The 24,388-nt window shown below is 43.1% G+C and overlaps 1 protein-coding gene across 1 annotated transcript in view; it reads left to right on the top strand.

The window, feature by feature from the left end:
- The window catches only part of Plbd1 (phospholipase B domain containing 1), a 65,583-nt gene that overhangs the window by 18,697 nt on the left and 22,498 nt on the right, over positions 1–24,388 (top strand). Inside the window, exons 3-6 of the mRNA XM_008837666.3 lie at positions 11,753–11,836; positions 13,510–13,648; positions 19,437–19,574; positions 20,329–20,473. Coding sequence (XP_008835888.1) covers positions 11,753–11,836; positions 13,510–13,648; positions 19,437–19,574; positions 20,329–20,473 — 506 coding nt within the window. The remainder of the gene's footprint in view (positions 1–11,752; positions 11,837–13,509; positions 13,649–19,436; positions 19,575–20,328; positions 20,474–24,388) is intronic.

Consider the following 24,388-nt stretch of genomic DNA (forward strand, 5'->3'; position numbering starts at 1 on the left):
TTGTCTGGCAGAAAGCAGATAAAAAGTGAAATGACATCTTGAAAGGAGCAACCCAGGGAAGAGTTACTGAAAATAAAACGTAAGGTGCCAGCAAGGTAGCTCAGCAGGTAAAGGCAAGCAGAAAGCAAGGGGTTTCAAAAGACAAATGGGAGTCTGGGAGTGTCATGTAGTAGCAAAGTGCTTGAGTAGCATGCATAGGCCCTAGGTTCTAGTCCCAGCATGGACAAAGATTGGATGGAGGGCCTTTTGGTGCCCACCGCTCTCTGCTTCAAGTGCAGAGGGAGAAGAGGTTTGTTGAATTTGAAAGACAACCTCTCCGTACACCCCTGTCTAGGCTTCCTGGTGATTGAAGCTCTACCTTCTCAAAATTTGTGATACTAAGAAATCAGTGGACCTCAGCTCTGCAGAGAGGCTGTGATACACGTCCTTAAACGGGAGACGCTGGTGAAGAACAGACGCTTAAGGGCATGAGGGGCTGGATGGAAAAAGACCCTAATATGCCCATATCTATTCTATTAAGAGTCTCCTATATGTATATATTGTGTGTATAGCTGTATATATAAAAGGAAGAGGAGAGAAAGGGAGAGACAAACTAAGAAAAGGACAAAAAGCAGAAGAAAAGAAGGAAGGGAGGACAGGACACGGAAGGAGGAGGAGGAGCAAAAGGAGAAGGAGGCGCACAGCCAAAACGCCCCACAGAATATGGTGACTCCTGATCGTAATTCCAGCACTTTGGAACCTGAGGCAGGAGGATTACAAGTTTGAGGACAGCCTGGACTATATAATGAGACTCTGCTTAAAAAAAAAAAAATCCTGGGGCTGGAAGAATGGCTCAGTGGTTAACAGCACTGCCTGCTCTTGCAGAGGACCCAGGTTCAGTCCACAGCACCCACATGGCAGCTAACAACCATCCATAACTCCAGTCCAGGGAATCTGACGCCCTCTTCTGACCTCCATGGGGTATTGCACAACAAGGGTACACTTACACACATGCAGGCAGTGCACTCATATACATAACATATAAATAATAAAAATTAAATTAATAAAAAATCAAAAAGTTAAATAACAGAAAAAATTAAAACAACAACAACAACAACAAAAAAAAAAAAACCAGCTTTCTTTAGAAGATGGTCCCATCTGTCTTTCTAATTGTTCACTGAAACGCAAATACAGGAAGGGGATTTCAGCTTAAGCCTTTAGAGGAACTTATCCGTGCTTAGCTCAAACTAGGACTAGTGGAATGATTCCTTAGTGATCAGACATGATTCAAACAGACCCTTGGTGATGGCTGGGGTACCATCCCTCAGTGAGGGAAGTCAGGACAGAAACTCAAGCACAAACTTGAAGCAGAAACCATGAAGGAATGCTGCTTGTCGACTGGCTCCCAGGTTCTGCATAGCTTTCTTCTTTTTAAAACATTTTTTGATAACTTCATACATGACTATTTTCTTTGCATTATTTCCATCCCTCCAGTCCCCCACGAACTCCTCCCATGTGCCCACTCCCTCTCAATTTCTTGTCCCCTTCTTTATTATTGTTACATAGACATACATTTATAAATATACACACATATATATACATATGTATATATATTGATATATATGTTTAGAGAGACAGAGAGCACTGAGTCCATTTAGTGATACTCGTGCGTATCTGTGTTTAGGGCTGCCCGCTTGGGATCGCCTCTCTGGGAGCCAGTCCCTGGAGAAAACTGATTCTCCCTCCCTCAGTGTCCGCTGATTACCTGCAGCTCTTCATCTTGAAATGGGACCCTGTGACCACCTCCCCCACCCTGCTCACCTCGACATGTCAACAGGTTTTATCATTATGCAGATCTCACTCTACTATCACACTGTGGAAATTTTACTGGTACGACTTCCCTATCACGTCTAGAATGCATTAACTACCAACAGGTGTCTTTGTACCTCTGGCTCTTACATTCTTTCCACCCCTTGTGTTCCCTGAGCTTTGAGTATAGAGGTTGCATTGTAGATGGGTCAGCTACCTTTTTTATACAGCCCATGACTACCTCTCCAGGGAATGGTGCCACCCACGGTGGGATGGGCCTTCCTACATCAGTCAACAACCAAGACACTATCCCACAGACATCCCCATGGGCCAGTCTAATCTGAGTAATCCCTCAGTTGAGACTCCCTTCTCAGGTGACTCTAGTTGTGTTGACAGTTACAGCTAACTAGGACACAGGCAATATGGGTTTGGTTTGGTTTTGTTTATTTTCCTCCAGACCCATGGGCACTTGTCTGAGAAGCAATAGCATCTTAATACACAAACATCATTTATCAACTTCAAACTACTGCTGGGATTGTTGCTCAGAGCTGCTTTGCAAGGAGTGGTCTCACCTCTGAGCCAGGACCGGGAAGGTGAATTCACAGCATCATCCAACAGAATGTCTCCTCTTCCCATGTTCCTGCTTGGCTGCACAGTTGCCCGTGCAACTGCCAAGAGTTGTGGGAAGATCAAGGCTGCCACTTTCTTCCACAGTGGCATATTAAAATTATGTTCCTTCTCTTCTTCCTCTGGAAAGCAGGAGTATGAAAAGATGCACATTGCGAGATGAACCACAGAAATACTCAGATAAAAGAGAAATAAAAGATTGGTTTGACCACCTTGCGACTTAGGAAGTACTCAAGTTAGCAAGCACAGAAATGCAAAGAAACGTGATGGTTTGAATGAGAATGTCCCCTACAGGCTCCAGGTATTTGAACACTTGGTTGCCAGTTGATGGTGCTGTTTGGGGAGGATCATGGAACCTTTAGGAGGTGCAGCCTTGCTGGAGGAAGCATGTCAGTGGGGCAGGCTTTAAGAATTGATAGCCATGCCCCACTTCCCGTTTCTCTCTCTCTGCTTCCTGTTCCTGCTTGAGGATGTGCTCAGCTTTCTGCCCTGGTTGCCTCCTGTCATGCCTCCCCTCCATGATGGACTCGTAGCTCCCTGGAATTGTAAGCCAAATAAACTCTTTCTTCTATAAGTTGATTTGGGTATGGTATTTTATCACAGCAACAGAACAGAACTAATAGACCACTGAAGAATTCCTCTTGATTTCTGCTGTGTGCGGAAGGGCTGATCTTTATTTTTGGTCTTTTTGAGACAGGGTCTCCTTATAGCCCCAGTGTAGACCAGGCTGGCTTTGAAAATACAGAGATCCACATGCCTCTGTCTCCTGTGTGCTAGGATTAAAGGCATTTGCCACCAGGCCTGGATAGAATTCCCCTTGAAATAGTCGATAATTCTTGCCCCTTTGAACTGATACTATACTCCCTAGTTAATGACTAGGTCTTAGGCCTGCCTTCTCCAGTCATGGTCAAGGTCATTGGCCTGTGGCTGTCATTGCAGGTTCATGAGCAACTTCAGCAGGACTCAGAGCCAGCTGGGGCCACAGCTTGGAGTCGGCCCTAGATAATAGGACTTTTCTGTTCTCTTCTGCCTTTCTGTACCGTCTCTTCCCTCCTCTTTCTTCTACTTTCCCCTTTTGATAATCACGCAGGAAGGTGGTGTTGCTATGGCAACACCTCCCTCAGATGTGCTCCTTAGCCATACTGCAGTGCCCTCCCACCCCCAGTTCCACAAGGCCACAGCCTGAGTGCAAGGTGGTCTACCTCCCTGGGCTTTTCATCCATCCCCTTTCTTGCATCCCTTAGGACCAGGATTCCTGAGAGCTAGATGCCACCTCCCTCATCTCCACTTCCTGAAAAGTTGCTACCTCCCTCAAGGCCCTTGTTATGGTTTGGATGTGAACTTCCCCTCTTAGGCTTATGTGTTCAAACCCTTAGTCTGCAGCTAGTGGCCCTATTTGAGGGAGTTTAAGAAATCTTTTAGACATAGGGCCTAGCTGGCAGATGAAGGTCTGTAGAGGCAGAGCTTGGGAGTCACAGGCCAACTCCACTTCTAGTCTGTGATCTATGCTTGTCCACCAATATCTGAGGAGCTCCAGTCACATGCTCCTACTTGTGTGGAGTCTGCCATGCCTTCCCCGGTCATGCTGGACTGTACCCTAGCCACTGTGGGCAAAAGTGATCCCTTCCTCTCTTAAATTGCTTCTACCAGGTATCACATAGCAGCAACGAGAAAAGTAACCAATGCAGCCCATCTCAAATGCTGTCCCCCTCGACTTCTTTTCCTCCTCCCTCCTCCTCCTCCTCTTCCTTTTTTGGGGAGGGTCAAGTTTTTATGTAGCTGCAGATGACCTTCTCCTGATCCTCTGCCTCTGCCTTCTAAGTGCTGGGATCACAGACATGTATCGCCATGCCCAGCAATGCTGTCTTTTTGATCAACTTTCTTTGATTGTATCTCCACTGGATTAGAGCTCCATCTCTCCCCTCCTCCAGCAGGTAAAGCCTTGAACGTAGGGTCCCTGTGTTAATTATGTTTACACACCCCAAACACCTGAACCAGCACTTTACCCCCAGTAATTAAATGCTTGTTAGGTTTAATTGAATCCTTCTGTTGCAATTCTATCAGAGATGAATCAGAAGGAAGAGTATGTATTTCCATGTAGTGCAGTATGGTAACAGCCCTAGATGAAATAAGTTTCTTCCTTTGTTTTTGAACTCAATTGGGTGTTTGAACTCAATTGGGCAGCTCCCTAAGAGTTGCAAATTCAGTCTCTGGTGTTTCCCTGATGATGTCAGAGTTGGTTACAGATTGATCATTGATAAAATGAGGCACGAAACCTTTCTGGAAAGAAGGGCAGTGAGGATGTGGGGACACATAATGTTCTAGTTGTTTAAACAAAGTGGCTCACATATTGAGTTTCCAAGGCAGCGCTGAAAGTACCTCTTCTATAATTACCCGGTTGGAATGAGTTAACTCAATGCCACACACACTTGTTTTGTTGCTCTGGAGGTAGGGAGAAAGATAAGAATGATCTCTTCAACTGAGACTGTTTCATACATTGACGCAAAGGTTGCTAAGGCTACGATGAAGTTTTAGCAATACCATGGTACCAATAAAATAAGCAAGCATAGTCCCTCTTTTGTATTTGGGCTCCTACCAAGAAATGTCTCAAGAATTTCTTCCACATGCCCAACTCCCTTTTTGTGATGTTAGAGACCAGATACGTTTCCAGGTAAAGACTAGATGATTAAGCTATAGCCCCACACTTCAAATATCAAATGAATCAACTAGTAAGTATTTGGGACTTAGCAAGAGTCATCAAATAATAACAATATGATGTCAATGAAGAATGTGACATGATCACTGCCAGCTGCAAGCACCTACCTAGTTTGTACTATACCAAGAAGTGTTAACTTGAGCATTTTCAATTGTTCAATCTGCAATAATTCTATGACACGCATCATTTTTAAAAATTTATTATTTTTATTGTATGTGTACGAGTGTTATGCCTGCATGTAGGTAAGTGCACCCATGTCGTGCAATGCCCACGGAGGACAGAAGAGGCTGTAGGATCCCCCGGAACTGGAGTTATGGACAGTTGTTAGCTGCCATGTGGGTGCTGGGATTTGAACCTGGGTCTTCTGCAAGAACAGCCAGTGTTCTTAACTGGTGAGCCATCTCTCCAGCCCCTGACATGCATCATTTTTATGCACATATTAGTAATATGAAAACTTGGGCACAGAGAAACTTTTAGATAGTTTAAAGTCAGAAAGCTAGTTAAAGCAAGTCAAGACTTGAACCAGACTGTTTAGTTAGAGAGTTTGCCCACGCATGCAAACATACAACAGGTGAATCACTATGGGAAATACTGAGCCAGCGCATATGGTCCCTGACGCAGGGGAGCCAGATAGAAATACACTTAAATACATAAATATAAAAGAACAATAAAGAAAATAGTTTTTGAAAAGACTATGTTTTTCTCTTAAAGAAAACCTGAGTTCAGTTCCCAACTCCCAGATGGTGGCCCACAGCCACCTACAACTCCAGCTCAAAGGGATTCAATGCTCTGTCACATGCACAAACCCCTACACAGACACACACTCATACTCATGATTAAAATAAAAATATTCTTTAATCTTCAAAAAACATAGTCTCCACTAATATATAAATAAATACATAACTACGCAAAGAGTTCCATTACCATCCTGTATTTTCATCTGTCTAGTGTTATGTAGGACTCCTTAGCAACCATCTCCAAGTCAAAGTTAATAGTCCTCTACTTCAGGATTGCCTCTTTGGGGAATATTGGTATTTGGGTTTGGATTGCTTTTTGTTGTTGGTTGTAAGATATCCAGCAGTCAAAATAGCTCCAAAGATATTCCCTGGAGGCCAAAATCCACAAACATTTCTCCATTTGAGAAGTGCTGCCATTTTTGACACAGAGTGAAAATTTGCAAAGAGCTTCAACAGAGGAGAGCTAGGCAGGGTGCTGTGACAGGGCTGTGGCTAAAAGGTCTGTTAAATTTTGTTGTTTCTCAAAGTGAGTATTGTGTGTCCAAAGCCTATAGTTTATTTCTTCTAAGAATTAAAATTTTATATAAAGTTTATAAATATAGTCATATACTTTCAAAAATATTTGTCATTTACTATTGTATGTATATGCATGATGTATGGGGAGGCATGCATACCACAGCATATGTGTGGAAGCCAGAGTCAACTTTCAAGAGTCAGTTCCCTCCTTCCACCTTTACATGGGTTCTGGGTATCCAACTCGGACTGTCAGACTTTCAGGCGCGTTCCTTTACCCACTGAGTCATCTTGGTTTTTTTTTGTTTTTTTTTTTTTTTGGTTTTTCTGGCTTTTTGAGACAGGGTCTCCCTGTAGCCCCAACTGGCCTGGAATGCACTGTAGATCAGGCTTGTCTTGATCTCACAGAGATTGGCCTGCTTCTGCATCCTGGTGCTAGGATCAAAGGTATGCCCCACCATACCCAAGTCAGGCCCTATGTACTTAAAAAAAATTTTTTTTAAGTTAATAACCACATGATTAGAAGAAGCATTTAATTACAGATTTAACATATTCAATAACAATTTCCAGAGCAAGGATACCTCTCTTTCAGAAGTGGCTGTAAATTTTTAGGCTCACAGTTGAATTAATACAGTTATACAATATTGAACTCACTAGAAACCCTGTGAGACATAGAATTGAATGAGTTTTTAACCTTTAAAAAAGATCTCCATTTCATTTTAAAATACGCTGTTTCCTACAGAAAGATTCATTTTTAATGCTACTAACGCTTAGATGTTTGCACATGTGTCTCTAATCTCTATGTATCTAATTATTACTAGTCACAGTCAGTTACAGTTGGATCCTTGGCACCTGAGTATGGATATAAAGTCATCACATAATTTCAATGGTAATTTTCATTACCTCTACTAATTAACATGAAGTACATTTTTATGCTTCCTCAAATATGTCATTTTTTTATTTGTTGATTTGTGTGTGTGTGTGTATGTGTGTGTGTGTGTGTGTGTATTCCATACAGAACATCCCAAACAATCTTATTCATCTATATACCCATGCCCGGCTTACCCACTTCCTATATACTTTTAAGGCAATGCAACTCATAATAGCATCAGCTTAGAACTGTATCACATGGCTCTTTCCCTTCTGATCGCCTCACAGTTCTCAAAGCTGGCATCCTTACCAGCCAGCCTTCTTTTAAATGTGCAGTGGGGCTCAGCACACTCAAACCTCAGCACAAACTTCTTTGTAGTTCAATAGCCTTAGCATGTGCACTGCACACCACTGTACCTGGGCAGACAGGGAATCCTCTTCTTTCTTGCGTGGTGTCTCTCTGCTGCTTGCCATGTTTCTTTCTGACCCCTGCTGCCAGAGAGTTTTAGGAACATTCATCAAGTTTGTGAGAGCCATCAGCACAAACAGCTCATGCGGGTTTAAAATCCTTATAAGTGCCAGGTGTGGTGGTGCGTGCCTTTGATCTCAGCACTCGGGAGGCAGAAGCAGGAGGAGCTCTGTGAGTGAGTTCAAGGTCACCCTGGTCTACATGGTGAGTTCCTGTCCATCTGGGGCTGCAGGGAGACCCTAACTCAAAAAGACCAAAAAAAAAATCCTTGTAAGTACATAAGCATTTATGTATAAAGTATATAAGTATCTAAAGCAATGCAGTATAACATTTAAGGACACAGAGCTTGAATTCTGAGTTCGAAGCTGGACTCCATATTTCTGGGATAGATTTCTAAAAGCAAGACGCCTGACTTCTCTAGGGTTCAAATCTCATTCTCCTGATTTCAGAAGGTCCTAGGCATCATTTCTACATAACCCAATTCAGGTGCAATTTTTTTAAAAATACATTTTTTATTTTTCTTTATTTTCTTTATTTTAAATTTTATTTTTATGTGTATGAGTGTTTTGTCTGCATGCATCTGAATGCACCCCTGCATGCAATGCCCTCAGAGGCCAGAAGAGGGTTGAGATCCCCTGGAATGGAGTTATAGGTGGTTGTTAGCTGCTATGTGGTTGCTGAACCCAGGTCCTCTGCAAGGGCAGCCAGTGCTCTTAACTACTGAGCTATCTCTCTAGTTCCCAAATCAGATACAATGTAAATGGTCAACTGGGAATTCTCCACTCCTCCTCCAACCAGTATCCCTTCCAAATGGGTTGATGCTACCGGGGCCTCCTGGAGCAAGGAAAGGAGAGGTTTAATCAATGATTGTGTTGTGTACATTCCCAGCATCCACCAGTGTAGAACAATCTTATTTATTCTTTAGCTTGGGTGTTTTTTCATCTGATGGCTGATAAGACCTCCATTGTCTCCCTTGTCCCTGGCTGCGTAACCACTGTCATCCAAGATTGCAGTGTTCATCACATACATACATCCTCTACCTCCAGCAGGTCTGTGGGTTTTCAGTGTTTCCACTTCACTCAAGGCCACTCAGAATATTCACTGAGATGTATAGATGTGTCTTGGGATTGGAAACCCTAGATTTGTTGCCCTGAGAAACCAACTCAAACCATTAAACTCACCTGGGTTTCTAGGTTAGTCAGCTTTCCCTGACTGTAGCAATATACCTGAGATAATCAACTTAAAAGGAGGAAAGGATTATTTTGGTTCTTGGTGTGAGAGGTTTCAACCCAGGTCATGTGTGCCCATGTTAGCACAGTACATTATTGTGAGAATGTATGAAGGACAAAGACTATATTAGTTACTTTCCTCATTGATGGTGTAAAGTAGTTGAAAGGAGAATCTTTTTTTTTTTGGTTCATGGTTTGAGGGAAGACAGTCCATCATGGCAGAGTGGGCATGGCAGTGGGCATGGCTTGTGGCTGAATAAGCAGGAGCTTGAAGCAGTGGCTTACATCACATCCACAGTCAGGAAGCAGAGGGCTCTGGTGAAGCAGGGATGACCCAAAACCTTCTATCCCTTCTCTATCCCTTCCCCTACAGCCCTACCTCTGAAACCTAGATCTCAGGTCCAAAAGGTTCCACAACCTCTCCAATAGCACCACCAGCCAGACTAACGGTTCAGGCAAAAGCCTGTGAGGGACATTAGACATTCAAACCACAACAGTCTGCACGTGTCTTCCTCTAGCTAACTAGCAAATACTCAGAACCCACCAGTCTCTCTCCCCAGACCTGTGGCCATAGATGTGTGCCACTATGCCTAGCTTTTATGTGCATGTTGGAAATCCAAACCCAGGTCCCTGCACTTGCATAAGCACTTTACCCACTAAGCCACCCCGCCCCTTTATGAGACAGGGTCTCACTCTGTATCCCAGGCTGGCTTGGTACTCACTTTACAAATTATAGTACAGGCTGGCTTCAAACTTGCAGTAATCTTTCTGCTCCTCCAAGTGCAGAGATTGCAGGTGTGTACCTCCATATTTGGCTTTTTAATTTTTTCAAAGTAAGCATTAAAATAAAGAATCCCCGGGGGATGGAAAGATGGCTCATCAGTTAAAAACACTGGCTGCTCTTCTAGAGAACCCAGGTTTGGTTTCGAGCACCCACATGGTGACTAACAACTGTAATTCCAGTTCCAGGGGAATCTGACATCCTCTTCAGGACATTGCAGGACATGGGTGCATGCACTTACATATATGCATGCAAAACACTCATAGACATAAAAATAATAAGTAAGTTATTTAAAATAAACAACCCAAATGCTCAATAGTCATGTGAGGAATGTAAATTAGAAAGAAAAACTATTTAAACCCAACAAATTGTTGAAAATTATAGAGTCTGAGTGTATAAAGTGCTGGCTGTGGAAGAGGAAAAAGTCTGAGAACCTGGATTGACACTTCACCGTGGAGACCAAGTTGGCATTATCTAGCAGTTGTACCTAGGCACACACATTCCTTATATGAATGTGCAAATATGTGACAAGATGTGTACAATAATGTCTTGGTATTGCATTATGACAGTGAAGAATTCAAACCTGTTAATGTCCATTGAAGAATGCATATGTGAATCATTCAGTAATCATGCCATGGAATACTGTTAGTACCTGAAAAGAATTAAATTAAGTACTAGATGCAGGTAGAGGGATTTCTTTAAAAATCCTGTTAAAGCAGGGCATCAGGTGGTGCACACCTTTAATTCCAGCACTCAGGAGGCAGAGGCAGGTGGATCTCTGCTAGATCGAGGCCAGCCTGCTCTACATAGTGAACTCCAGACCAGCTGGTACTACAGGGAGACTCTGTCTCCCAAAGACAAAAAAATAAAATAAAATAATGGAAAGGTGGTTCAGCAGTTAAGAGTGCTTGCTGTACAATCATGAGGACCAAAGTTTGGATCCCAGTAACCATGTCACAAGCCAGGAGTCAGTCACACAGGTGTGGGCACCCATGCACACATGTAAATACACTCACACATGCAAACACATACATACACAAATAAATCTTAAATAAAATAAAAATTGTATTAAGAGAAATGAGTTGCAGTCATGTCAGTGTGCTTTTATTTTATTCTGATACATGATCAGCAATAGTAATAAGTAATGTAAATATTAATAAAAATCATTATTTATGGCTAAATATATAGTGATTACATAAAAGCGTGTGTGTGAATTAGAGATTGTGGTTTCCTCTGAGGGAAAAGAGGAGACCTAGTGTCAGGAACGTATGCTGGATAGCCTTAGTGTCAACTTGACACACCTGGGTTGAGGGAGCCTCAATCATGGAATTTCCTCTATTGGACTGGCCTGTGGCCATGTCTGAGAGGCATCTTCTTGATGAGTGATGTGGGAGGGCCCAGCCCACTGTGGGTAGTGCCACCCCTGGGCACGTGGGCCTGTGTTGCATAAGAAAGCAGGATGAGCAGGGGCCAGGGGAGCAAGCCACTAAGCAGAGTTCCTTCATGGGCTGCGCTCCAGCCTGAGTTCTTACCTTGGGCTCCCTGATGAACTGTGACCTGGGAGATGTAAGACAAATAAACCCTTTCCTCCCCAAGTTGGTAGTGGTCAGAGTGTTTTGTCATAGCAATGGAGAAACAAAGTAGGACAGAAGGTATGCAGAGAAACTTCATTTATGTCTAATATATTCTGTCTTGGTTTTGGTTTTGGTTTTGTGTGTGTGTGTGTGTCTTTGAGGCAGGGTCTCCCTGTAGCCCCAGATGATCTGGAACTTGCTATGTAGACCAGGCTGGCCTCGATCTCATAGAGATCCACCTGCCTCTGCCTCTGAGTGCTGGGATTGAAGACATGCGCCACCATACTTGGCTTAATACTTCTTACTTTTGTTGTACATTTGATCGATTTAAATAAAAAATGACAGAAGTTTGAAATTGGGGAACAGACCGACTAGACAAAAGATCAAGTGGCTTCATGGTGAAACCCAAGAGAAATCAGAATGTAATAAGTTTCACTTGTCATTTCAGACACATGTTCGACCACTTCACAAACCTCTACCCACAGTTGATCAAGAAACCTGCCATGGTGGATAAAGTGCGAAACTTCATGGAGTATGTATAAAAGCTTTCCTGGTCTGGTTGTTGTTAAGGCTACTGGGAAATTATGTCTTTGTTCATTTCTTTTTCTGTCTCGTTAGCAGAGCTCTTCTGACCAGAGGGTATCGTGTTTTCTGTAACAGAATAAAAACTGGTTGCTCAAAACTTGTCCCCTCATTTCAGCTCTTTCAAAAGTCAGGCTGAATGTCACATTCTCAATGCCTGAAATGGCTTAAAAGAAGTCACAGTCTGTGGAGAGCTGGCAAAAGTCAAACCCTGAAGCTCTTCCTCTTGGGTGCCCCTCACCTTCTTTTGAGGAATTCTTTCTCCTCCCCCTTTAAGGTGTTTCTGCTTCCTGAGCCTGGCAACTAGCTGGGTCTTAGCTAATACCAAAAAGTCCTATGTTCTAGTTTGTTTTCTATATCTGTGATAAAACACTCTGGCCAAAACCAACTTGAGAAGGAAAGGGCTTATGACATATAGTCCATTATCAAGGAAAGCCAATGCAGGAACTCAGGGGAGGAACTTGGAGGCAGGTTTCTGAAGCATAGACCATGGAGGAATGCTGCTTACTAGCTTGCTTCTCTGGCCTGTGCTCAATTACCAATCAAGAAAATGCCTCACAGACACGCCCACAGGTTAATGGGTGGGAACTTCCACAATTGAGGTTCCCTCTTCCCAGGTTCGTCAAGTTGACAACTAAAGCTATCCGGTACACCCTGGTTTGAGTAGGGATGAGGAGTATAGGGTCATACTGTGTAGCCCAAACTGGCTTCAGGCTCAAGATCCTCCTGGCTCAGCCTCCAGAGTGTGGAGATTACAGGCAGGCACCACCACACCTAGTTCAAAAGTCAGAATTCTTAATACTTTCTGAGAATCTTTTCTTTAAATTTTATAATTGATGATATGACAGGAAATTCATTGGAGACAAACAGGTTCTTGTGTGGTCTGCCAAACCACACACTAAGCATCTGGTTTATGAAATACTGAGTGCCACCAAGCATCAGGTAAAAGCATCAGGCTGGAGTCTATGAGGCAGGGAATTGTGGGTAATAAGATTGATCCAGAGAGAGTGTAAACCAGAGAGAGCATACACAAATCAGAAATAGACTTCTGGGTGCAAAGTTATGTCAAACCATCCCATAGAAAGTACAGAGAACTAAAAGAAAGCAAGAAGACATTTAAAACAAATACCTTTGCCTGAGTGCACTAGAACAGAGCTTTTGAGGTAGCTGCCAATGCCAACTAAAACGAGATGGAGACTATGGGAGAATCAGAAATGTTTGTAAAGCAGCTTTTCCCTCAGCAGGGCTTTCCCCCATTGTCTAACTTGAGCTCTTTCTACAAGCAAAAGTAAAGCTAATCCACTTATCTTTACTTACTGAAATACTTCACTCTATATGGAATATATTTTGACAATCTGTGCTTGACTTTCACTGGTTAATATCACACTTGCATTTTGGTTCTACATAAAACCAAGAAAAAGGGTAAGGAAGAATCATAGTCCTAGTGTGAAATTAGAACCAAGGTTTGTACTGAAATCATTTGAATGACAGGAACATTATTAGATATAAAATTTAATTGTGCCAGCCTGAGTGTCTGAATATGTGATTTCTGAGTTCCTGGCTTGATTTAGCTTTGGATGAACTGCCATTAAGACTTGTATTCAAATGTAATTTCTCTTCCAGAAAGCAAAATCTATGGACTAGGGAAAACATCAAAAAATACAAAGATGACCCGTTTTGGAGACACACCAGCTATGTTCTATCACAGCTGGATGGGCTGTACGTTGGAGCACTGAAAAGAGCTTCCATAGAAAAGACAAAGGTAAGACTTTGAGAAGCTGCTCAGAATTTATATGGCATAATACTGAAAAACTTTTTTTTTAAATCCGGGACTGGGGATGCAGCTCAGTGGTAGAGCACTCACCTAGCATGTTCAAGGACCTAGGTTCATTCTGAGCACTGCAAACAAAATAAAACTATCATTTCATGGGCTGCACCCTGGGCTGTGTAAGAATAGAAAAAGCTAGCCAAGTAGCCAGCAAGACAGCATTTATTCTCTCCATTCTTGACTGTGGGTATGATGTGACTAGTTGCTTGAGTTTTTGCCTTGACTTCCATGGAATGATGGACTGTCACTGGAATTGTAAACAAACCCTTTCTTCCTTGAGCTGTTTGTTGTGATGTTTTATCACAGCAACAGAAAAGAAACTAAAATAGCCATCTTCAGCAGCATAGTGGTTTTGAGAGTTTGAGGCCAGCCAGGGCTACATGAGACATTGTCTAAATAAAGAAATAAAAGAAAAAAGAAATGTAACTTAAAACCATAGTGATAAGTATTTTCTCACCAGCCTTATAAAAATTCCAAAGTGTGAAATTGTACCACATTGGCCAGGCTGTGGGAAAAGAAGGCACAATTCTAAAATACTGGTTGGAATGCAAGTAGAATATCTCCTATGGGAAGTTTATATGCAAATCAGATAGATAGGTAGACAGATGATAGATTGATTGATAGATTGATAGATAGATAGATTGATTTATTGATAGATAGATGATTGATAGATACATGATTGATAGATAGATGATTGATAGATGATAGACGATTGATAGATGATAGACAATAGATGGATGATAGATGATAGATGATTGATAGATGATAGATGATAGATGATAGATAATTGATAGATGATAGATGGATAGATGGTAGGTAGGTAGATGTAGGTAGGTAGATGATAGGTAAGTAGATGGTTGGTAGGTAGATGGTTGGTAGGTAGATGGTTTGTAGGTAGATTGGTTGGTAGGTAGATTGGTTGGTAGGTAGATTGGTTGGTAGGTAGATTCGTTGGTAGGTAGATTGGTTGGTTGGTGCCCTTTGCCCCAGTAGTCCCCCTGCTAATATTACCACATGGACATACTGGCAAAAATGCAACATGGCAGGTATGAAAACCTGTCCACTGCAGGTCATTCATAACAGCAGACGAGTAACAGTATTCAGATATAGAGAGCACTGGCTGTTTAAATTAGGTCAGATCAGTGTTCTGTTTGGCAGTGACCTTGGGATTTATTATTAAAGGCAAAAATTTTTTTTAAAAAAAGGAGGATGAGGGTGATGTTTATCATGTGCTAACTTTTACATAAGAGAAATAAAGGTGGATGGATAGGTAGAGAGAGAGATAGATGAAAGATAGACATAGAGATGATAGATAGGTAGATAGGTAGACAGATAATAGAGACTGAAAGAGATGGTAGAGAGATGATGGGAGAGAGACGATGGTAGAGAGATGATGGTCGAGAGATGATGGAGAGGTAGGTAGGTCGGTAGGTAGGTCGGTAGGTAGGTCAGTAGGTAGGTCGGTAGGTTGGTCGGTAGGTTGGTCGGTAGGTAGGTAGGTTGGTAGGTAGAAGTAGGTTGGTAGGTAGGTAGGTAGGTAGATTGGTCGGTAGATTGGTCGGTTGGTAGGTTGGTAGGTAGGTCAGTAGGTAGGTCGGTAGGTAGGTAGGTAGGTTGGTTGGTCGGTAGGTTGTAGGTAGATTGGTTGGTAGGTTGGTAGGTAGGTTGGTAGGTAGGTTGGTGAGTAGGTAGGTAGGTTGGTAGGTAGGTAGGTAGGTAGGTAGGTTGGTCGGTAGGTAGGTGGGTAGCTTGGTAGGTAGGTAGGTAGGTTGGTCGGTCGGTTGGTCGGTCAATAGGTTGGTAGGTAGGTAGGTAGGTAGGTTGGTCAGTAGGTAGGTAGGTAGGTCGGTCGGTAGGTAGGTCGGTAGGTCGGTAGGTCGGTTGGTCAGTCGGTCAGTAGGTTGGTTGGTTGGTTGGTAGGTAGGTCGGTTGGTTGGTTGGTAGGTAGGTAGGTCGGTAGGTAGGTAGGTAGATAGACAGACTTTCTAATGAGGAATAAACAAGCCAGGCATGGAAGCAGATGCCTTTAATTCCAGCACTTAGGAGGCAGAGGCAGTCAGATCTCTGTGAGATCAAGGCCAGCCTGGTCTGCATAGCAAGTGCCAGGCCAGTCAGTGCTACATAGTGAAACCCTATCTGAAAAAAGTAAAATAAAGAAGAATAAAATATAAAAGAATACAAACCTAAAGCAAACAGATTGTCCATAAAAGTAGGAAGGCAAGAGAGGGAAGATCAAAGAAAGCGTTTCCCAGGGCCCTGCTTTATAGGTTTTGGCTGTAGAACCACACTATTCTCAGTTACTAAACACAATCTAGCTACAGAGAAGAAAATCGATCTTTAAAAATTGAAAACAAGTGATGCAAATATGTCTAACATACTTAAACAAAATGAAAACATGAAAATAAGCTGGGTATGGTGGTACATTATTGTATTAGTTACTTTTCTGTTGCTGTGATAGAAACACTGACCAAAGCAACTTATAGAAGGGTTTATTTGACCTTATGGTTCCAGGGAGGCATGGTGGCAGGAGGTGGCTGGAGTAGGCACAGAAGCTAAGCTCTCACAGCTTCAAGAAAGCACAGGAAACAAGGGAGTGACTGGAGATCCAGCAAGGCTTAAGAACTCTCTAAGCCCACCCCAGTGACATGCTTCTTCCAGCATGGCCACATCTTCTAAGACGTCCCAAAACAGTGCTACCAACTGGGGACAAAATGTCCAAATACTTGGAGTCTATGGGGGACATTTTCATTCAAACCACCACAATTCATTCCTATAATCTGAGCCCTTGGGAGATTGAGGCAGGAGGATTGCTATTGAGTTCTTGGTCAGCCTGGCTACTTAGTAAAATGAGATCTCAGAAAAAACAGCAAAAGAAAACAAAAGAAGTAAAAAGACTTGAGACTTTGTCCCCAAAAGAAACAAGCAAACAAACAAATAATAAAACTTTTAAGTGCTTTACAATAAACAAACCCATGGGCTGGAGAGATAGACGGTTCGGTGGGTAAAGTGTATGTGGTGCAAGTGTGAAGACCTGAATTCAGATCCTCAGCACCCATGTAACAGCCAGGTACAGCAGATCCACAGCCCTAGTGCTGAGGGGTGGAGACGGGTGGATCCCAGAGGCTCACTGCCCAGCCAGTCTAGCTGGAACAGCCTGCTCCAGGTTCAGTGAGAGACCCTGTCTCAGAAAATAAGGTGGCAAGTGATAGAGGAAGACACACAAAGTCAACCTCTGATTTTTACACATGCCTACACAAGAACACCCTTGCACAAACATGAGTATACACACATACGCCCACCTGCACACAAAGCCAATGGTTTCTAACCTTCCTTGTAACAAAGGAAATGCGAAATTAATATTTTGTTGATGCTGAAAGGGTGTAATGGAAACAGCTCCTACAAGGACAATATGGAAATATCTATTGAGATCAAAATCACTTCTAGGAAATTATTCTACCCCAACCTCCAATGTATCCAACATTCATTATTACAGCATTATTTATTATAGCAGAAGACTAGGACTCTCCTGAAAGTCTCTCAAGAAACTACTGAGAATATTATGATGCATCCATAGGTAGGAACGTGGCTTAAGGAAGGAGGAAGATTTTTCAGATGCCATACAGAAATATTCACAGATAGGAAGAGAAAAACCTTGAAGGTGAAAAGCAGTGCCTATGATGTACTACAATTTGTAAATGTAAAGAGTCATGAAAATACATTTTTGAAACTCTAGAGATGGGGCTAGAGATGACTCAGCAGCTAAGAGCACTGGCTGCTCTTGCAGAAGACGACCCAGGTTCGAATCCCAGCACCCACATGGTGGCTAACAACCGTGCATAACTCCAGTTCCAGGGGATCTAACGCTCTCTTTGACCTCCACGGGCATTGCACTACACAGGTGCACTTACAAACATGCAGGCATAACACTCATACACATCGAATAAATTAAATAAATTTTTTTAATTAAAAAACTCTAGAGATACAAGAAACAACTAAAAATGGCAAACCAGAGGCAGAATGGGGCAGAGTAAACAAAAAACAAGAGTGAGGACTGAGCTGTAATTTTCTAAATCTTGACTAAGGAATGTACTGTTCATCCAAAGAAGAAAACCAGGAGAAGATTAACATACATTGTTGAGTTACGTTTTTAATTTTTTAATGTGTATGAGTATTTTGCCTGCATGTGTGTAAATGCACTGCTACATCCTGTGTGGCTGGGTGCTCCTGGATGTGGAAGCAAGACATTGCAATATTAAGAAAACGGGGCAGGATTGGGGGGGGGGGGCTGTAGTCGGCCATAGGGGGAAGACCAGGAGACTTCCCGTTCTGTAGACTCCAACTCCCAAACTTTATATCCTGGGGATGAGGTCCTCTAAGCAGGCGTTCGGGGAACAAAAGGATAGGTAAATCAAAGGTCATTCTCTGCAGGGGCTCAGGAAAATGTTTAAGAACAAAATGTGGCCCGTTTATTTGGTATAGAGCAAATGTTTACCCAGCAGTGTAAATAGGGCACGGTTTTTCTCTAAGCATAAGGGACACGGGTCTGCGTATATGCTTATCTGGCTCATAGACATTCTTGGCCACTGGTGACTTTGCACAGAGTCGAGAGTGCTTTCTGCAGAGTTCAAACTGGACAGTGGTTTCCAGCAGTGTACCACATGTGTACAGTGTCAAGTTCAAAATCAGAAGCATCTTAGTTGAAATTGTTGCAGTAAAAAGTTTTAGCTGGGAGGGGTGTGGCGGTGCACACCTTTAATCCCAGCACTGGGGAGGCAGAGGCAGGCCGATCTCTGTGAGTTCAAGGCCAGCCTGGGCTCTAAAGTGAGTTCCAGGCCAGCTGGGGCTACAGACAGACCCTGTCTCAAAAAAGAGAAAAAGTTTTAGCTGGGATGATTTCCCTCAGAGGTGGTTTGGCAATGTTGGGAGAAGACATTTTTTGATGTTGTTTGACATTTTTTGTTGTCGAAACTAGGAAATTGGGGCTGATAAGCTAGCTCAGCAGGTAAAAGAGTGTACCATGAAAGCCTGACAACCTGAGTTCAATGTCAAGAACCCATGTAAAGGTGGAAAGAGAACTGACTCCACAAAGTTGTCCTCTGGCCTCCACAGACACATCATGGCATGTGCACACCCCCACACACATCATAATAAATATGGACATGCTAATAAATAAAATTAACTGTCTGGGTGTGGTGGTACACGCCTTTTATCCTAGCACTCTGGAGGCAGAGGCAGGCAGATCTCTGCAAATTCAAGGACAGCTTACATAGTGAGTTCCAGGCCAGCTGGGGCTACAGGAAGACCCTGTCTCAAAAAGACCACAAAAAAATTTTTTTTAATTAACTGGGAGGCTGCTATTGATAGAGAGTAGCAATTAGGCATGCTGCTGAACACCTCACAGTGCATACCGCCCCCCAAGAAAGCATTACCCTACCCAAACATGAATAGTGCCAAGCCTGAGGAGCCCTAATGCTAAAGAATATGAACAGAAGCTGTTCTCTTCTCTAAGGAACTTCCCATCCAAAAATCTGTTGATATGGAAACATGCTGACATAGCTTGAAAATTATAAAGCCAGATAATTTAATGAGTGAAAATCCGGTACATCTGTTGCATTGTAGACCCTCTGTGTACCAATCACTTAATGGAACCTGAACAAGGGGAAAAGTAGAAAATGACACAAGTCTCAAACCAATGCTAAGTGCCCCATGTGTCCTTTTCCAGCCCCTGACTATGTTCCAGATCCAGTTCCTGAATGCAGTTGGGGATCTTCTGGATCTTATTCCCTCCTTATTTCCCACAAGAGACAGCCTGAAGGTTTTTAAGAGATGGGACATGGGACACTGCTCTGCTCTTATTAAGGTAAGGCCCAGCAGCCCCTCCTCCTGTCCACACAGACTTTGTGGGGTTTTTTTTTTTAGTTTTTTATTAGCATATAGCAATTGTACATCATAATGGGTTTCATTGTGACATTTTAAAAAACATCTTATATTTCTTTATGTGTATGAGTGTATTGCCTGCATGTGTATAAGTGCATCTGTGTTGTACAATGCCCAAGGAGGTCAGAAGATGGCATCAGATCTCCTGCAACTGGAGTTAAGGATGTTGTTAGCTGCCATGTGGATGCTGGGACTTGAACCCGGATCCTCTGGAAGAGCAGCCAGTGCTCTTAACTGCTGAACTGTCTCTCTAGCCCCTCATTGTGATATTTTCAACAGACTTTTTTCACCCTCTCACCCAAGTATAGCAACACTCTCATCCCTCTCTGGCTAGCTATGGATCTCTGTTCACAGGTCCTCTGTCGTACAAGTTAGAAACTGGCAGGAACTTTGATAGAGAGAACTGGACGAACATGACGTCACCTGTTTCTTCCCCCATTCTGCCTATGTTGTATACATCTGCCACACCTACTTTCCAGATTCTCCCATTTCATACATAGAACAACAGTCTGTGCTGCATGCTGGACTCTTTGGTCACAGTTCTGGTAATAAAGAGAACAATAATTAATAATAATAATTGGATCACTTCTGTTGATCCAATTCCTATGTACTCTCCAGATGTAATATGTATTCAGTTGTCCGTATGCCTGCATTATTAACTATGATTCTGGCTGCAGGTCCTTCCTGAATTTGAGAATATCCTTTTTGGGCACTCAAGCTGGTACACCTATGCAGCCATGCTCAGGATATATAAACATTGGGACTTCAACATCAAGGATGAACAGACCAGGAGCAGCCGCCTCTCTTTTAGCAGTTACCCAGGTAAATACATTTAGAGGGACGTCAGAACACTTTCTCAAAATACATCTGTGGTTGTTCGGAGTTGAGTGGTAGGGGAGGTGAGATGTCTGTGGCTAGTGTACCAGTCTGGTTTTTAGAGTGCTGATTGAAGAAATAAAGTTCAAGTTATGTGATTTAAAAGAACAAAACAAGTTGATTAGTAGAACCGCCAAATAGAAGATGCTTTGTATATGTAAATAGATGCATCGAAATTCATCTTGACAAATGCCAACTGAACACGTATTCATGAGACTTTCCCAGGCTCTGCAGGGTCAGCAAAAAGAAGCTGGACAGGCCCCGCACTCGGCATCTCCCTGGGACCCGCTGCTCTGCTTCTCTCCTTCATCGCAATGCATCCTGCACTTCTGTGACACGTACTGCGCTTAACGAAAATACATTTTTGTTAAACGAATGGATGATTGAAGGTGTAGGCTTTACCCCCTCCACTGTAGTCAGGAAGGCCAGATAAATGCATCACAGGCAGTTATAAACATCGCTGGATTCTGTATGCTACTGTCTTAGTTACTTTTCCTATGGTAAAATACCCCAACAAAAGGGACTTAAGGGAGAAAGGGTTTATTGTGGCTCACGATTCAAGGTACAGTCTGTTCATGACAGGGAAGTCCTGGTGACAGGAACATGAGGCAGCTGGTCACATTGCTTCCACAGTCAGGAATGGGAGAGAGAGAGAGAGAGAGAGAGAGAGAGAGAGACTCATGCTCAGCTAGGTTTCTGTTTTTTATTTAGTCCAGGGGCCCAAACCCAGGGAGTGGTGCCACCCACTTTTAGGGTGGGTCTTCCCACCTCCATTAACCTAATCAAGATAATCCCTCACAGTCCTAGCTAGAGGCCTGCCTAATCTAGATAATCCCTCAAGGTGTGCCCAGAGGCTTGTTTCCTAGGTGATTCTAGATCCTGACAAGTTGATTAGTATTAGCCATGATGGCTATAAAACTCTACCTTAGGAGTAGGGGAGAGAGAGAGAGAGAGAGAGAGAGAGAGAGAGCGCAACCATCTGCTTGGTGGGGAAAAGCATGAAAGGTTGACATTTGAGATGGATGTGAATTAGAACAGGTAGTGAAGGGTGGGAGACAAGTCTCTGAGAGGAGTTTGCAAGTCTCCACACAGGGGACATCAAGGAATAAAGAACAGGGATAACAGGAAAAGGGGGGTGGGGAGCTGGAGAGATGACTCGGCAGTTAAGAGCACTGACTGCTCTTCCAGAGGACCTGGGTTCAATTCCCAGCACCCACATGTCTGCTAACAGCTGTGTGTGATTCCAGTTCCAGGGGATAATCCCAGCACTTGGGAGGCCAGGCCAGTCAGGGCTTTAGGGAGACCCTATGTCAAAAAAAGAAAAAGAAAAAAGAAAAAACAGGAAGAGGAAACAACTGGAGTAAACATTTGACACATTGAAAGGAACAGCTGCATAACTCCCACTGGCTAATGGGGCCAAGGATATGCGGAGGCCCCAACTTCTTGAGAGAAAAATATGTAGATTCAAAAATTAACACTCAGTGTGTGAATCTAACTAGATGCAATTGTTCCTGGATTGTGGGTTTTCCATCTGCCAAAAAATCATGAGCAATTAGATCTGGAGAAAACGCTTACCAGACATCTCAGAATCCAACATGGATGCAGCTTTGACAGCTTTTTATATTGTTTTATTAATATTATTATTCTGTGTGTGATATTGTGTGTATGTGTGGGAACACATGTGCAAATCAGAAGATGACTTTAGGGAGTCAGTTCTCTCCCTCCACCATGGGTTCTGGGGATTGAATGGAAATTTAATGCACATTATCAGGTTTGTATAGCAAGTGCTTTTACCCACTGAGCCATCTCACTGGCCCAATTTGAGCAGTTTTGTCTTTGGTGATGTATCTGTATTGTGTGGCTTTTCCTAAGTCTAGCATGGCAAACCTGAGTTTATTGAGATTACTTATGGGACCATGAGTTAGGGGTTACCTATAGGTGGGTGACTTTCAAGCACCTGTATCACCAAAGGGACTCACCCCAGTACCGGGGGACAACTCAAAAGAGCTGCATCCCTGGAGTTCCCTGTGTAATGTGCAGGCAGCTCCACGGAAGATTCTTTTCTCCTTCAATGATTGTTCGCTGTTTATATAACCTTGTTTCCTGAGCCTCTTATGTTTGGTGAGTTTCTTGCATCTTGAGAGCTTCCCCTCCTCCCTTGTCTCTCTAGGAGGAGAGGTTTCAGCTCTCAGGAAACACTACACAACTGTCTGTAATTGCAGAGGGGTTATATCAAGTGCCTGTCATATCTGTCTACCTTTGTCAGAGATGACTTTCCTTTTGGTATTACTTCCTTGATGATAATAACTGCACTCTGTCAGGAATTCTAACCAGGGACATAACCCAGTATTTTCCTATCCTTGTAACCTGAGCCTTCCATTGGAATCACTTTGATTTCATTTTTATAACTTTAGGGTGTGTGTGTGTGTGTGTGTGTGTGTGTGTGTGTGTGTACATGCACGAAGCGTAACAGACCCTAGGCAGAGGTAGAGGAAAACTTTCAGGAGTTAGTTCTTTTACTGTGGTTCCAAGGATTGAATTCAGTTTGTCAAGCTTGTATGGCAATCTCCTTTGCCTACCGAGCCATCTTGCCAGCCCCCCATTTCATCTTTCTTGTTTGTTAATTGTTTCAGCACTGAGGGGAGCTAAGGGCTTCTTCCTGAGTTACACAGTGCTTTGCTGCTTTTACCCTGTGTGGCTGCGTAGTAGGCAGACACAAAGAGGGATGGCAAGGTATCTAATAATAAAATATTGCACACAATTTAATATTTAAGAAAGCTAGGGGCCAGGAGGCTCCTTATTCCATAGACCAAGAGTGCTGAGTCTCTAACTTTCAAGGTTTTGTTCGCAGGGATGGGATGCTTTGAGCAGGTGTCCAGGAACAAATGGTATGCAGATCAAGGGACATTTTTTCTGCCGGAGTTCAGGAAACAATTAGAAACAAAATGTGGCCTGTTTGCAAGGTACAGAGCAAATGTTCACACAACAGTGTAAATAAGGCATAGTTCATTATCTAATCTAAACACACCTAAGGGACACAGCACTCCGAATGGCTCTGTCATCACACACAGTCTTGGCCTATCTGGCTCTGCCATCACAGATAATCTTGGCTACTGGCGACTTTGCTCATGTAGTCAAGCAGGCTTTCTGCAGAGTTCCAACAGGGCAGCGGTCTCGTCTCCAACAATGTTTCTTTAAACTGGCATTTAAGGACAAGACAGAGAGTCCGAGCCCCGTCTCATTTGTGATGGAATGCAGTGTTCACATATCGGGCACTGGTTGTAGATCTCTGTGGCGTACGTTGATCTTTGGCGGTCTTAGTCATCCTGCATCTCAAAGGTAGTGATAGAGGAGGACTTGGGAGCAACTGCTAGGAAACTCAAGACCCTGCAAACATTAGCATGTTAGCCTTCAAGAACAAACCAGATGGCTCAGTGGGTAATGGTGCTTATTACCAAACCAACAATCCAAGTTCAATACCCAGGACCCACATGATGGAAGGAGAGAATTGGCTCCTGAAAGTTGTCCTCTGACCCTCCCTAAGTGTTGTGTGGCACATGCGCCTACACACACACAGAGAGAGAGAGAGAGAGAGAGAGAGAGAGAGAGAGAGAGAGAATAAAAAAGCAATGCTTGTTTAAGATTTCATCTCACCCCAGTCAGACTGGCTAAGATCAAGAGAACAAATGATACCAAATGCTGGAGAGGATGTGGGGAAAGGGGAACACTCGTGCACTGCTGGTGGGGCTGCAAACTGGTTCAACCCCTATGGAAAGCATTGTGGAGAACTCTTAAAAAACTACAAAGGAACCTACCATTTGACCCAGTTATACCACTCCTTGGCATATACCCAAAGAACTC

This window comes from Nannospalax galili, unplaced genomic scaffold, assembly GCF_000622305.1.
Source record: "Nannospalax galili isolate Female #2095 unplaced genomic scaffold, S.galili_v1.0 scaffold210, whole genome shotgun sequence".
In the NCBI taxonomy this organism is placed as follows: Eukaryota; Metazoa; Chordata; class Mammalia; order Rodentia; family Spalacidae; genus Nannospalax; species Nannospalax galili.